At 36.4% G+C, this 15,122-nt stretch overlaps 2 protein-coding genes across 2 annotated transcripts; one reads left to right on the top strand and one right to left on the bottom strand.

Annotated features, from left to right (window-relative positions):
• Positions 1 to 314: 314 nt before the first annotated feature.
• Positions 315 to 5,283, top strand: LOC112716949 (uncharacterized). The gene is made up of 13 exons (XM_025769021.3): positions 315 to 663; positions 1,046 to 1,166; positions 1,290 to 1,392; positions 1,606 to 1,681; positions 2,048 to 2,144; positions 2,473 to 2,575; positions 2,707 to 2,837; positions 3,020 to 3,197; positions 3,287 to 3,441; positions 3,629 to 3,838; positions 4,007 to 4,354; positions 4,442 to 4,568; positions 4,844 to 5,283. Exons 2-13 carry the CDS (start codon positions 1,062 to 1,064, stop codon positions 4,993 to 4,995), a joined length of 1,785 nt encoding a protein of 594 aa, XP_025624806.1. The 5' UTR covers positions 315 to 663; positions 1,046 to 1,061; the 3' UTR covers positions 4,996 to 5,283.
• A 615-nt stretch (positions 5,284 to 5,898) lies between these two features.
• Positions 5,899 to 7,678, bottom strand: LOC112716948 (uncharacterized). The gene has a single exon (XM_025769020.3). It carries the CDS (start codon positions 7,529 to 7,531, stop codon positions 6,170 to 6,172), a length of 1,362 nt encoding a protein of 453 aa, XP_025624805.1. The 5' UTR covers positions 7,532 to 7,678; the 3' UTR covers positions 5,899 to 6,169.
• Between the last annotated feature and the right edge of the window lie 7,444 nt (positions 7,679 to 15,122).

Raw genomic sequence — 15,122 nt, 5'->3', positions numbered from 1 at the left:
AACCGAAAACATGTTATCATATGAATGCATTAAAATTTATAAATGAACCAAAAATAAAAATTTGAATGTAATTAAATTTAATATAAAATTAATAACTAAAAATTATTAAATAATAGTTTAATTAATGGTGAAAACTGACGTGAAGTTGATACCTAAGAGCCGTTAGATAATTTAACTGATTTGACTAAATTTTTATCTAACGATTCTAAAATATCAATTTCACCTGAAGAGTTTTCACCTTAATTAAATATATTAAATTATTTAACAATTTTTTTGCTATCAAATTCACGCATTAGTAAATAGTAATAGAGTTTTCACCATTAACAAATCTATGCACACTAAACTTCTCCCTAACCCAGGGTGTATATATATATAGAGTAGATAGTAGATACCTCTCCTATGAAAGATTCTGCTTCAACCTTCGCGTGAGAATACACATTAACACACAGCTTTCTTCCCTTTCACTTGTTCGTCGTTCGCTCGTGCCTGATAGCCTCTGTTCCCTCTATCTGCTTCGCCGTGTCTGTGTCTCTTTTTTCTCACTGCTTCGCCGTCTGCCGCTGCATGCCACTGCTTTGCGCCTTGTCTGCCCGCCTCTGCCGCTGCTCTACTCCTTCGCGTCTTTGTGTCTCCCTCTTTCACTAGTCACTAGAAGCCTATAAGGTATGATAATTGATAATTAGGAATTTAGGGTTTAGGATAAATTATTACGAATTTAGAATCTACAATGCCGATGCTGTTACTAAGTTACTTGTTAGTTGTTGAAACTTAAAACTGCTTAATATAATCTATGCTTATATATTTGATAGTGTTGGAGGATGTGAGTTCTAATTGTTGGTTAAATTGTTAAGTTGCAAATTAGAAAACTGTTTATGTTTACTTTGTGGATTTGAATGTTAATTTTGTCTGCTTACTTTTCAAAATTTTAGTTGAACTTGAATATGTTTATTCAAGTGCGTGTACTATAGCAAACAGGAAACTCGGAGTTGACTCGATGCTCACTTCTAACGCCAAATCCTCAAAAAGCTAAACTTTTTGATTGCAGGGCTCAAAGCTTTATCATGTTTGCGCCCGCTGCTACTTCCCCCACCACAGCTGCTGCTCGTCTTTTGCGTGCTTCCCTCTTCTCTCCTTCTTCTCATTCCCATTTCCTTCCACCTACTTCGGTATCTATTATTCTTCTCTTGTATTATTTTTAAATAGTAATAATAACGACGATGATGATTATAAGAACTAAAAAAAGTAACTGTTGCAAAGTTTACATGGTCTTTGAAATGCATATGTTTCAGGTTCGATCCTCTTTGTGCTTCAGCTACCTTCCTATCAAAGCCATGGCTGACACTACCTCAGTTTCACATCCAATAACTGCTTCTGCTTCTTCTTCTGATTCAGGTATTTTCTTTTCAACTCCTATCACCCTTTTATTTATTTTATTATTATTTTTTATCTTTTTCTATTTTCTGGTTCAGTTATAATATGTGTTTACTTAGAATATTTACATGTTGTATATGGGCACCATTGTTAGCTCTATGCAAATATTTTCTTTTCATTAAAACATAAGAATAATAGGTTGTTGGCATGTTGTCTTCTTTTGCTATGAAACAGGTAGAAAGCAAGCATTGATATCACTTTCTGACAAGAAGGATCTTGCTTTTGTTGGGAATGGACTTCAGGAATTGGGGTAAGTTATTTCGGTTCTGGTAACATCAATTTTATTTTCTTTTTTTAAATGTTAGAAGTAGTTTGTTATATGAATAATGCTACACATCTAAGTCTTTTTATTAACAAGTCCAGTCAAATTGGTCTAATATAACAAAAATCAGATATAGCTAGCATTATTCCAAGTTTTATTGTTTAATATGATTGGACTTGTTTATGAAAAGACTTAGATGTGAAGCATTACTCTTGTTATATATATGTTATACAATGTAATGTGACTTTGGTCCGAACACTTGAAATATTGTTGAAGCTAGCAATTTATTTTTGTCAAAAGTCACTTATATTTGCGGAGAGAGGGAGTATTGATGATCCCAATATTGAATTGTAGGTACACTATTGTGTCGACTGGAGGAACAGCTTCTGCATTGGAGAGTGCTGGAGTGGCTGTTACTAAAGTCGAACAGCTGACCCAGTTTCCTGAGATGGTGAGTAATTATGAACAATATTGGGTAGCCTTCAATATGTATTTTCCATTATGCATTAATTCGGGATGGGTTTCCGATGAGCACTGAATTTTTGTTTGTTTACCCAAGCTTGTGTTTAAAAGTTCAAACTTCAATGAAGGTATATCTGCTATTTTACTGCAATATGGCCAGCTTGTAGGATAGTTACTTTATTCTTTCTTCCATATGCAATATTCCCCTTTTGCCACCTCTTAGCCATGTTCATGGTATTTTTGGTCTCTTGATTCCACTGAAGCTTGAGTTTCACAACTTTAATTATCAACAAGAATGATTTGGCTTTTTGTCACAGCTTGATGGTCGTGTCAAAACTTTGCACCCTAATATACATGGAGGTATCCTTGCTCGAAGAGATCAAAAACATCATATTGAAGCTCTCAACACTCATGGAATTGGTAAGTTTATGCTCAACTTTTTTATTAAAGGTACATAATGCTAGAATATGAAATTTTGAATTCGGACTTTTGTATTAGTTCAAGTTGTGAGGTTGGGTACTTTTATTGATTTCAAGTTGTTCCTTTTCTAGGTACTTTTGATGTGGTTGTGGTGAACTTGTACCCATTTTATGATAAAGTAACATCAACTGGAGTAGAGTTTGAGGATGGAATTGAAAACATTGACATTGGTGGTCCAGCAATGATAAGGGCTGCTGCAAAGGTTGTTTGTTTGCTGAAAGTGCTAATAATTAAAAATCTGAAATGAAGGCAATATTTTTTTTAGCCAATGTTTCTTTATCTTGTCATGAAAACTTCTAATGTTTTGTAACTCTTGTTTGAGCTGAATTCTGTCATTTGTCTGCTGAAACATCTTAAATACAAGCTCTCAACTTCTTGGAACAGAATCACAGGGATGTTTTGGTTGTGGTTGATTCACAAGACTACCCTGCATTATTGGAATTTTTGAAGGGAAATCAGGATGATCAAATGTTCAGGTTAAAGCTTGCTTGGAAAGCTTTTGCACATGTTTCTGCCTATGACTCTGCAGTTTCTGAGTGGCTGTGGAAGCAGAGTGGGGGAGGTAATGCATAAAACCAATGAAAGTTCGTTTGTTGCATGGTATTCGAATATTGTATTCTGATTTGACATGTGCTCTCTTTTTTATGACAGATAAATTTCCTCCTAGCTTGACTGTGCCTTTGTCGCTCAAAAGTTCTCTCCGATATGGTGAAAATCCTCATCAAAAAGCCGCATTCTATGTTGACAAAAGACTTTCTGAGGTTAATGGTGGTGGAATTGCTACTGCCATACAACATCATGGAAAGGTGGGAATTAACTGCAATTTCTTTTATCTAATTGTGTGATGTGTTTATGGTAATATATATAAAATATACCAAAACCCATTATATCATGTTTGTGGATGAAGGGTTTCTGAATGAATGTAATCCTTTATTGATCTTCATATAAGTTAATGTTGTAGATGGTCTTACACCCTTAACATTTTTCTTGCAGGAGATGTCATATAATAACTATTTGGATGCCGATGCTGCTTGGAACTGTGTGTGTGAGTTTAGGGATCCCACATGTGTAGTAGTGAAGCATACTAATCCTTGTGGGGTAGCATCACGTAATGATATTCTTGAAGCGTACAGACTAGCTGTTAAAGCTGATCCAGTGAGTGCGTTTGGTGGAATTGTAGCTTTCAACGTGGAAGTCGATGAGGTAAATCAATTAGTAAAAAATATAGGTTATCAGGAATCTGAAATCTCTATATCCATGACAAATTGTTGAAATAGTTGATTGGTGCCACTGCGAGTTGGCATATGAGTCCATTGTTTCACCTTTTTGTGACATGGGGGGATAAATATAATGCTTGTTTTCATACTTTAGGTTCTTGCCAAAGAAATTCGTGAATTTAGAAGCCCAACTGATGGAGAGACAAGAATGTTCTATGAAATTGTTGTTGCACCTGGCTACACAGAGGAGGGGCTTGATGTTCTTCGCGGAAAGTCAAAGACTCTACGGATTCTTGAAGCGAAAAAGAACGAAGCAGGAAAGCTTTCTCTCAGGCAGGTTGGAGGAGGGTGGTTAGTGCAGGATTCAGATGACTTGACCCCACATGACATCAAGTTCAGTGTAGTATCTGAGAGGACTCCAGTGGATGACGAGCTTCGTGATGCAGAGTTTGCTTGGTTGTGCGTGAAGCATGTCAAAAGCAATGCAATAGTGATAGCTAAGGTTGTTATCTGCTATATGTTGAAGCTTTTATAGGCTTCAATTCATATATAAGGATCTAAACATGTTCTTCAATAATTGTTTTGGCAGAATAAGTGCATGCTAGGCATGGGAAGCGGCCAGCCAAATCGTTTGGAGAGCTTAAGAATAGCTATGAGGAAAGCTGGAGATGATGTTAAAGGAGCAGCTTTGGCTAGTGATGCCTTCTTCCCATTTGGTAAGTGTTAAAAGCAAATATTTAATAAGACATGGGGATGCATGGTTAGCATTTATGTTTTATGTAGATATTCTAAGAAGGCCATCACTTTTTCATATGAAGATGAAAGTAAATTGATTAGTAATCTCCCATTGTCATTGATAAAATTAGATATAAAAAATACTAGTGTAAATTAAAGGCATACAATAACTCCCATGGGATTCAAGTTATGTGACATTATTGACACTTCTTTATTAAAATCCGACATCGACGTGTGTATGTTAATTTATATGCAGCTTGGAAGGATGCAGTGGAAGAAGCATGTGAAAGTGGGGTTGGTGTCATTGCAGAACCAGGTGGGAGTATTAGAGACAAGGATGCTATAGACTGTTGCAATAAGTACGGTGTTTCACTAGTTTTCACCCAAGTGAGGCACTTCAGGCATTAATATTTGGTTTTTGTTTTGGGATAACTCTCTGTTTCTGTTGTTTCAAAATGGGTTTTGGTGAAAGCATTTTAACTGAAGCCCGGTTTTTGGCATCAAATGGTTGTATGAGTAGAGTTTGTTGTACTATCCAAGTTGATGTAGAAAAGAAACACTTATTTAGTTATTTTACATAAGATGGAGCCTTCTACAATGGACCAAGCTGAATTATAGACCATGATGGTCCATGTGGCTCTTTACTATATACTAAATTACTCATAAATACAGCCCAGGCTGAAAGCCTTTGAAATATTGTTAGATTTCTTTTCAACAGTGATTGGAAGAGATAGTCCTATGATTAACAAACAGATTAACTGGTTTAAACAAGTGTTTTTCGAATTGGCTAATTGAGATGTGAATTGAACCTCTGTAACCACCCAAAACTTTTTTTTAAGTTAATTTGATATATAAAGTTTTCGTGATTCAATAAAACGAGAGTTGAGAATTCAAAGGCTTGAACCGGATTCTAACCACTTTGTATCGTGGTAGTGTCTTTACATTCCAGTTTCAAGACAAATATTTTTGGCTTCATCTGAATTAGCTTGATTAACATCTATTTTTATTTAATTACTAATTCATTTTTCTTCATTTTTTATAATGAGAACATTAATCTTTTGGTTGTCATTTGTGATTGCATTATTTAACATTAAGAACTTTACTTAGTATGTGCACCCATTTAATATAGTATAAATTTCCAGATTGTAGAACTAGAAACTCTGATTTGATCAGAACATAATATAGTGTCCATGAACAATATTGTTTGACAACTAAACTTGAAACCCTAAAACATATATCATTGTGATCCCCCATGGCTACCGGAAAGGACAACAATACCAAAAAGACAATCTTCTAAGGAAGAAGTAACCATTTATAACTAAATCGGTTGCAATCATTAGATAGACAATCTTGTATTACGCATGGATAGAGACAAATTGATGTACAATTATAGCATGAGAGACATGTTTTACTCACAACTTCAAACAACAATACCAATCGGGTCACAAAGCTCCAGCAACTGGGAGAAGAAAACGTTGCTTATTTATTTATTTATTTTTACTCTGATATCAATATCAGCTCCCCAAGAATTAAGCAGAACATAGCAAGTTCTACAAAACTCACATTCCGTCTACATTCTTCATCAGCATCCATCATCATCATCATCAAAACTTAGGACCTGGCAAACAGACTCCTCCTCATCCTCCTCCATTTCATGATTATCTTCATCGCCGTCATCATTGTCGCCGTCCGGGCAGAAATAAGACCTCTTCCCATTCAAATCAGCCACCCTTTTAGCAGCTCCAGAATCTCTAGGACTCTCATTAAGGTACCTGAGTGTTCTAATTTTCCGAAGCAACACACCACTCACACCTGCATTGTTCCTCTCTTCCTTTTCCTCCTCCACCTCCACCTCCACCTCCTCATTCTTCTTCTTGCACATCACAACCTGTGCAGGAATCTCCCACCTCTTCTTCACCCTAACCTCACTCCCCTGACCACTCCCTCGCAGCGACGAGGCGCGCCGCTTGTCCCACCTCTTACCACCATCATTATCCTTGTCATTCTCAGGCAATGACCTCTTCCTTGCATCAACACCAACAGAATTACCACCATTATTATTGTTATACCGGCTTGCTATCATTCTCCCCGGCTTCACCGCCTTCTTATTAGGCACAGATTTCTCCCCTTCCTTGAACAGCTTCCTCGGCTGAACCAATGCAGCAACAGCACCACTCTTCCTTGTTCCCAAAGTAACAGTTGCAGCTTGCTTTGAACCTTGAACCGAGTCACATCTACCGCCGATTCTCTTCGATTTTGGGCTAAGGCTCAAGGTTTTCTTCCTTTCACTCACTGCCTTCACTTCATCCACACCGTCCAGTTTCCAAAAACACGATTTCCGACGACTCTGCGTAGCCGGAACAGCGGTTGTAGCATTCGCAATATTCGCCTTTCCTGGCCGGATCGAAGAGAACCTTCCTCCTCCAGCGAAGATCTCAGCTGGCCCTAAACTCATTCCTCTCCTCATCGCCGGCGCCGCCATCGCAACCTTTGTTTTCGGAGTCTCTTCGATTATCTTGACAGCAGAGCTTTGAGAACTCTGCTTCAGTTCCATGAACTTAGCCGGAACAATTCTTCCGCGTCTCTCCACCGTCTTCGCCGCCGCCGCCGCTTTCTGAAGCCGAAGCGATTCGAGTTTGGACGTTAAGCGCTTGATCTGATCCTCAATTTGTCGGATCTCGAGGTCAATCTTTCTCTCGTCTTCTGGTTCGTCAAAACCCTTACTGTTCTTGTTCTTGGCGGGAACGGGGGAGGAATTGAGTGCAGCGGGGCTCAGGTTTTCCTTGGTGGAATCGGATCGGAGAGAATCCGTTGAGTGAATGGAGGACCAAGAAGACTTCACAGGGAACGAGAAGCCTTCGAATTCTTTGCCGTCGAATGCTGCGTTGTTCCAAACCTGAAGCTCAGTGTTGGTGGCGGTTTCTGGATACTGAAGAATGCTCATTGTTGTTGGAAGGTTCTGGAATCTGGGATCTTCAATTCTTTTGGTTTCGTCTTCGTTTTCGTTATGATTCTTTGAAAAATAGAGAAAGAAAGAAGGGAGTGTGATTCGTGAGTTGAGTTTGGAAAATTATTTGTATTTTGATTTATTTTGACGTTATGTCAATGTGACCGTTGGAGGGAAGATGAGGAGAAAATAATTAGACGTTGAAGCGCGCATCCTGGCCGTTGGATGGGAAACCGCTCCTCTTAGACGCTCCGATTTTATTTAAAGGCTTTATTATAGTCCTTAATAACTTGTGGCGCCATCTTTGCTAGTCTATTCCCATTTTTTTTTTAAATTGATATTTTTTAAGAGTCTCTAAAAAATATTTTACAATGAAAAGGTTTATACAAAACTTATAAATGAAATATAATAATTTCTTAAATTTTTATGCATTATATGTAAAATTTAATTGATACACAAATAATATAATTATTTTACGTAATTTTTTAATTAAATTTATGTATTTTAACATTTTTAAATAATATGTTTAAAAATTAATTGCATGAAAATTGGAATATATGAATATTAATATTTATAACTTCTATACTTGGGTCTACGCACTGTTTTTGGGCCTATACTAAACCTATTGGATTGGATTCAATATTACAAATACACTAACAAAGTCTATTTATTTTTTTTTCTGACAATTCATAAGATAATAAGCCAAATTCTGCTGACCAAAAACATCGAAAAGGGAAAGAAGATTATGGCCTTGTTTGGTTGAAAGAATGAATGGAAAATAGAAAAAGGGGGAGGGAGTGAAGTTGTAAATTCCCCCTCTTAAATATTACATATAAAAATGAATACAAAAAAAAGTTACATATAAAAATTTACAAGTTTTGTTTCCTCTCCATTATTTAAGGTACACACACAAAATTATCCTACCCAAAAAAAGAAGGTAACAAAATTAACGAGATAATAATAACAATAGCAAATAAATAGGATAAAGTACTAAATTGGTCCTCTACAGTTGGGCGTAGTTCTATTTTAGTTCTTAAGATTTAAAGTGTCATATTTGAATTTAAAAAAGTTTTATTTAGCTTTAATGTAGTCCTACAGTAAGGTCAAAGTTAAATAATTAATAGAATGTCCTACATGATAGCAGTATAAGAACAAGGTTGATAATCTGAAGAACAAGTATAAGCTCTAGAGACGCAAAATCAACCATAGATGCATCATTACATTTATTTATCATTTTTCTTAGTTCTATAGAAAATATTTTATTTAAATTATAAGAAAATGATAAATAAATGTATTGATGCATCTGGTTGATTTTGTGCTTGTTTTTTCATATTATCGATCTTGTTTTTGTACTGTTGTATTATTTAAATTTGACTTCATAATGAAACTATATTAAAGCTAAATAAAAATTTTTTGGATTCAAATAGGATATTTTAAACTTTAAAAACTAAATCACAATTTTATCTAAATAGAGAAATTAATTTAGTATTTTATCCAAATAAATAAATTCAACTTCTTTCAAGGGACATGACGTCAAATAAAATTCTATATCCAAAATTAAATTGCGGCCTATTGGGTCGTGTAATATTAATGCTAATATTGGGTTGTGTAATGTTAATGCTATCTATAAATTAGTGACCAAAATATAACTAGAGTGATGTTTTTTTTTTTTTTATCAAAGATAAAAAATAGGAGATTCGAACCCGTAACCTATTAATTGAATATAGGGAGACTATGCCATTTGAGCTATTATTCATTGGCAATCAGAGTGATGTTAAGGGATGATAAAAGAATAGTCAGAATTTATTTTATTTAATATTTATTAATTATTGTAAATAAGATAAATTTTTATTATTTTTGGTTAAATTTTTTTAGTTATTAAATATTTTTATATAACTAATAGATCGAAGAGGAATAGAGGATTATGTACACTGATCTTTTTTCGTGGTCATGAGAACACTATTAACATCATTGTGGTTTAACTGTTTAAGATATTATGTGCTTGACCTTGAGAAAACTTATGGTTGTCTTTAATGGAACTAATTCCCTCAATTAGTCAATCTACTTGTACGATTTGGCATTTTATCTCTTCCTTTTTCAATGGATATTCTTGTTTTAAGAATGTGTTATACATGTTAAAAATCATATATTTATTATGTATTTGTGGATATTTGCATATGTTATTTCATATATTTTTTATATTTTAGTTTTTTATTTTATATATTGCATAAGTGTATAAAATTCTTTTTTTTTTCTATTTAAAGAATTTACACTCTCTCTTTTTTTTTATAAAATTAAAATAAGGTAAAGTAGCCTTAATAGTGATCATATTTATATACAAATTAGTGATAATTTTTTGGTTAATTTAAATTACAACAATAATAGAAAATATATATTTTATGAATATAATAAATTGCATTTATTTTTAATGGTTTATCATTTAATATAAAATACCTAACTTGCTACAAAATTACGGAAATTATTTTCTATATGGAGGAAGTGTTGGTGAATTGGCCGGATATTGGCCAAGGAGGGGAATTACCGAAGGGTGGAGCTCACCCTCAACACGCCGGGGGCGTGGTGGCTGAGCGGGAGAAACACTTGGCAGCACGCCGGGGGCGTGGTGGCTGAGCAGGAGTGCCACGTTGCAGCACGCCAGGGGCGTGGTGGCTGAGGTGGATAGCCAGGTGGCAGCACGCCGGGGGCGTGGTGGCTGAGATGGCAGCACGCCAGGGGCGTGGTGAGTCATCACGCCAGGGGCGTGGTACGTCAGGGTTGCAGCGTTGCGCGGAGTCCCAATGCAGCACCACGCGGGGGCGTGTTGCAGTCCTGCCTGCATGCAGGAGACAGCCCCCACCCCGGGAACCAGCGCTACCATGTATATATGCATGCAGTTGAGCTTCCTTCTCCTCCCATTCATGAAATATAGCTGAAAGAAAAGAGATACACGGGAGAAGGAGAGAAAGAAGTGAGTTGGGTAATATTAGTGAGGAGGGTAGTAAGTAGTAGTGAATAGTGGTGAGTTAAGTTTATATGTGGAGATAAAAAGAATATTAGTTTGAAGGATTAAAAAAAAATGGTACGTAATTATCTAGCGCCTGAAGAACATATTATCAACTTTCTGGATCATCCTATTTATGTAAGTAAATAATTTTTTTTTGATGTATTTAAATTATTTTATTTTTTATGTATTTTTTTTATGATACATATATATTTTGGTGTTGAGAATATTATTCTGTATATTTTTAAATATTTTAAGAATATAATAATATTTTTTATAAAATAATAATAATAATAATAATAATAATAATAATAATAATAATAATAATAATAATAATATATTTAGTAAGTAAATAAACCGTAAATTAAATTATATTATACTGTATTGTTATTAAAAAATTTAGTAAGTAAATATTATAATAAATTAAATATGTAAAATGTATAAAAAATAATAATATATTATATAATAGTATGAATTATTATCGTATAGTATAATATATATATTTATTATTATGTTATTGTTATCGTATAATATATATTATTATATTATTTATAATATTATTATATGATTATAATATTATTTATAATATTATTATATTATTATATTATTTATAATATTAGTATATTATTATATTATTTATAATATTATTATATTATTATAATATATATTATTATATTATTTATAATACATATATATATTATTATATTATTGTTACCGTATAATATATATTATTATAATATTATAAGGATTATTATTTAATTAATGTAACATGTAATTTTGTTAATGCAGCCTAACAGGAATTTGTTGGTGCGTAAACTGGATCCACCACAGACGTGGAATCCGATTGTGGAGAACCACTTACGCGCCACGGGATTCTACCACGTCTCCAGAATTGGAGTCATAAGAGGATTTCACCCCATGTTAGCTGCTCTGGTTGAAAGGTGGAGGCCTGAAACCCATAGCTTTGTATTGCCAATCGGTGAGGTTACAGTGACATTAGAGGACGTTGCTCATATATTCGGGCTACCCATTGATGGAGAGCCTGTCAGTGGATGGACAGATAGTAGCAGCGAGTTTGTTCAAAATCAGGGCATAGCAATATTCGGTCGTGAGCCATCAGTCAGTCATAATACGAAGTCCTATATAAAGTTGGCTTGGGTTCGACGTATTAGAGATGCAGAGCCGTTGAATACTGAGGAGTCCATCAGGAGATACGTCAGATGTCATATATTCTGTTTGTTAGGGTCGACCCTATTCACGGACAAGTCGACCGCATATGCCCATGCGAAGTATTTACCATTGCTTCGCGATTTCGAGCAGATCCATACTTACAGTTGGGGGTCAGCTTGTCTCGCTCATCTTTACAGAGCACTATGCCGTGCATCACGATATGATACTAAGGAGATGGATGGCCCTCTGAATCTATTGTTTGTTTGGGCATGGGAGCGAATGCCGTGTCTTGCTCCCGTACCGAGACAAACCCTTCCACCCGCCGAGATACCAGTTGCCAGGAGGTTGCCAGTCACCACCGGAACGATTAACTGCTGCCCGTATTGACTCATGCCGGTCTGAGATCATACCCACACCGTCTTTTCTAACAACATACGTTCGCAGATTCCTGAGGAAGAAGTGCCACGCATCAGCTGTCTCACCTTCCACCAAGGCAAAGGCGATAGGCACAATGTTCTGGTTCCCATCTTGTGCAACAGCGACTAGAAGTGTACCTTTGTATTTTCCGTATAGGTGTGTGCCGTCAACTTGAACCAGGGGCTTGCAATGCCTGAATGCCCTAATGCATGGATTGAAACTCCAAAATACACAATGAAGTATTTTTACACCTTGTGCCTCCTCGTTCCCGTTGTAGAGTGGTCGTGTTTCTATTTGGACAACTGAACCAGGAATCTTCTGCACCATGACCGAGAGCCACCACGGCAATGCTTGGTAAGATTCCTCCCAATCACCGAAAACGATGGCAACTGACTTCTGCTTTGCCAACCAAGCCTTTCGATAACTGATGGTATAGTTGAACCTTGACTGGATTTCCGCAATTATAGATTTCACCTTGATGGACGGGTCCGTCTCGACCAACGGCCTTATAGCCTCAGCAACTGTATCTGAGTCCAACTTGGAATGATCTTGTGAAATCGTTCCGATGGTGCACGTGTGCCTACCGTTGTATCTGCGTATCTCCCAACAACCTTTTCTCCGTATCAAGCTGGCTCGGATAAGCCAGTCACATCCACGCCCGTACATCTTGCATTTTGCATAGAACGTCTGTGGCTCGGACTCAAACACATCATAGTCAACTCCTCTAGATATAGTGAAACTTCTAATTGCTGCAACGACCGACTTTCTAGAGCTGTATTCCATTCCAATTCGGAACTCTCCGTCCTCAGGATCAGGAATACCTACAGAAAGCCGAAATCATCGTTTATTGCACACTCCAAGGTATAAAGTAACAAAAACTTCTTATTTAGTCAACACGTACCTCTGTTTGCATATTCCGGAAACTCGGGGGCATGCATGGCGTCGAGATCCAACTCACACATAAAAGGTGGAACGCCCATCGGTTGACTGCTCGAGGGACGAACCACTACATTCTCCACTGCTGCCTCAACTCCCACATCACCATCCTCATCTTCATCGCCGGCTTCATAAGTGGCTTCGAAGTCCTCTTCGCTGTCACTATTCATACCTTCGTACACTGCAGCTATATCATCATTTACATCTATATCATTTTGGACCGCTACTGCCTTCTCAGCTTCAAACTCAACGTACAACTCAATCTGTGGGTGTCTCATATAAGTCTGCCGGTGAATTTGAAACATATTCTGCATACTCGCTTCATCCGTGATCGGAATGGTATCAAACTATATTAGGCCACCAAAAACCACAACCGGATTTCGGTACAGAATTCTGCTCACTCTCATTAACGTACCATTCTCCATGCTTTGACATAGGCCGTTCTGCAGCTCCATTAACGTCATCGTGCATGGAACCACAAACGAAAACGAATTTTGTGACACAAACCTCACTCCCTCATGAGTATTACGTATTATCTCACCATTACGATACACCACCAAATTTGCGGTGTCCTCCATTACACCAACTACAGCATCAAAGAATCCTCACAACACACTCAACTCTCATTCACTCAGTATGGAAAACACTATCGAGCTCTACCTTATATTGAGCGGTGAACTTACCACGCCCCCCACGTGGTTCACACTTGGACCAATCACGTTTCGCCACGTCAGCACGCCACCGGCGTGCTGACGCAGCACGCCCCCCACGTGGTGCAGCAACGGGCCAATCAGATTTCGCCACGTCAGCACGCCCCCTGCGTGCTGACTAAGCACGCCCCCTGCGTGCTGCCTAGGTGGCTCAACCACAACTTGCCACCTAGCTTCCACGCCCCCCACGTGATGTATGCACCACGCCCCCTGCGTGCTGTGCATGTCATCTGCCAACATCCATCTCTGTGTAATACACACAGTTGCTCCATATTTTCCCAAATCACCAACATGTTTTCCATATTTAAATTAATCAGCCACACAATTAATTTAATATTTTTAATGATAAATGTGATGAATCTAGGTAAATTATAAAATGAATAATTTTAAAAATAATGAAAATGATAAAGAAAACTACAAAACAGTATTAGCTTGATAAAAATAAACAAATATACGAGATATACTCTCAAAGGGAGTTCTACAAATTTTTTTAATTATATTAGAAAAGTGAAATCTTTTTATCTTTAACATTTATTAATTATACATCTAGTGTATTTTTTATATTGCAATTTTTATACTCGAATGATCAAAATTTTTTTAATGAAAAAGGTCTATAGAGATCAAATTTTAGATGAACTTTTTGCAAAGAACTTTTAAATAATTATCCATCCCTAAAAGAGTTAAATCAAATTTGTAAGTCATTTATCATTTATTAAAAAATTAATTAATTTTTTGTTATTTATGTCAAACTAATACTATCTTTGAATTTTTATTCTTTTGTCATTTTTATGTTTTTGAATAATATTTGCTAGCATGATAACATTCAAGTAGATTTTGATATTTTATTTTAAATTTAAAAATAAACTAGACAAAAATAATAATAAATATTTTTTATAAATACTTATTTTTAATAGTTAAATTACACGGTTGGTCCCTACATTTTCAATAAAATTGTAAATTGGTCTCTATACTTTCAAAGTTTGTAATTGGGTCCCTAAAGAGAATTAAAATTTGCAATTTAGTTCCTGTTACGGTGGGTAACCGGAGATTGATGGGCTGAATGGAGTTGGTTGGCTCGAATATGTGAAGGAGGAGGATTCCGAATGGATCTGCAACTCGGGAGGCTCCGTCCGACTTGTTTGTGCGAGGAGATGGGGGTGGTACCTGCAAAGACACTCCGATGCCTAAGTTAGCAAGAGTGTGAGCAGTTCTAGAGAGTATTGGACTTAGAGATACCTGAGGGGTGTCAGTGTATTTATAGTGGTGAACCAATAACCACCGTTGGAGTAGTGCCATATTTTTAGGGTGTTAACCGTCCCATTATCTTAGGGAGGTTAAGATATGGCTCGTGGAA

The sequence above is a fragment of the Arachis hypogaea genome, chromosome 10 (genome assembly GCF_003086295.3).
Source record: "Arachis hypogaea cultivar Tifrunner chromosome 10, arahy.Tifrunner.gnm2.J5K5, whole genome shotgun sequence".
NCBI classification, from domain to species: Eukaryota; Viridiplantae; Streptophyta; class Magnoliopsida; order Fabales; family Fabaceae; genus Arachis; species Arachis hypogaea.
The sequence above is the reverse complement of the archived record's forward strand: the minus strand, read 5'-3'. Positions and strand labels throughout refer to the sequence as shown.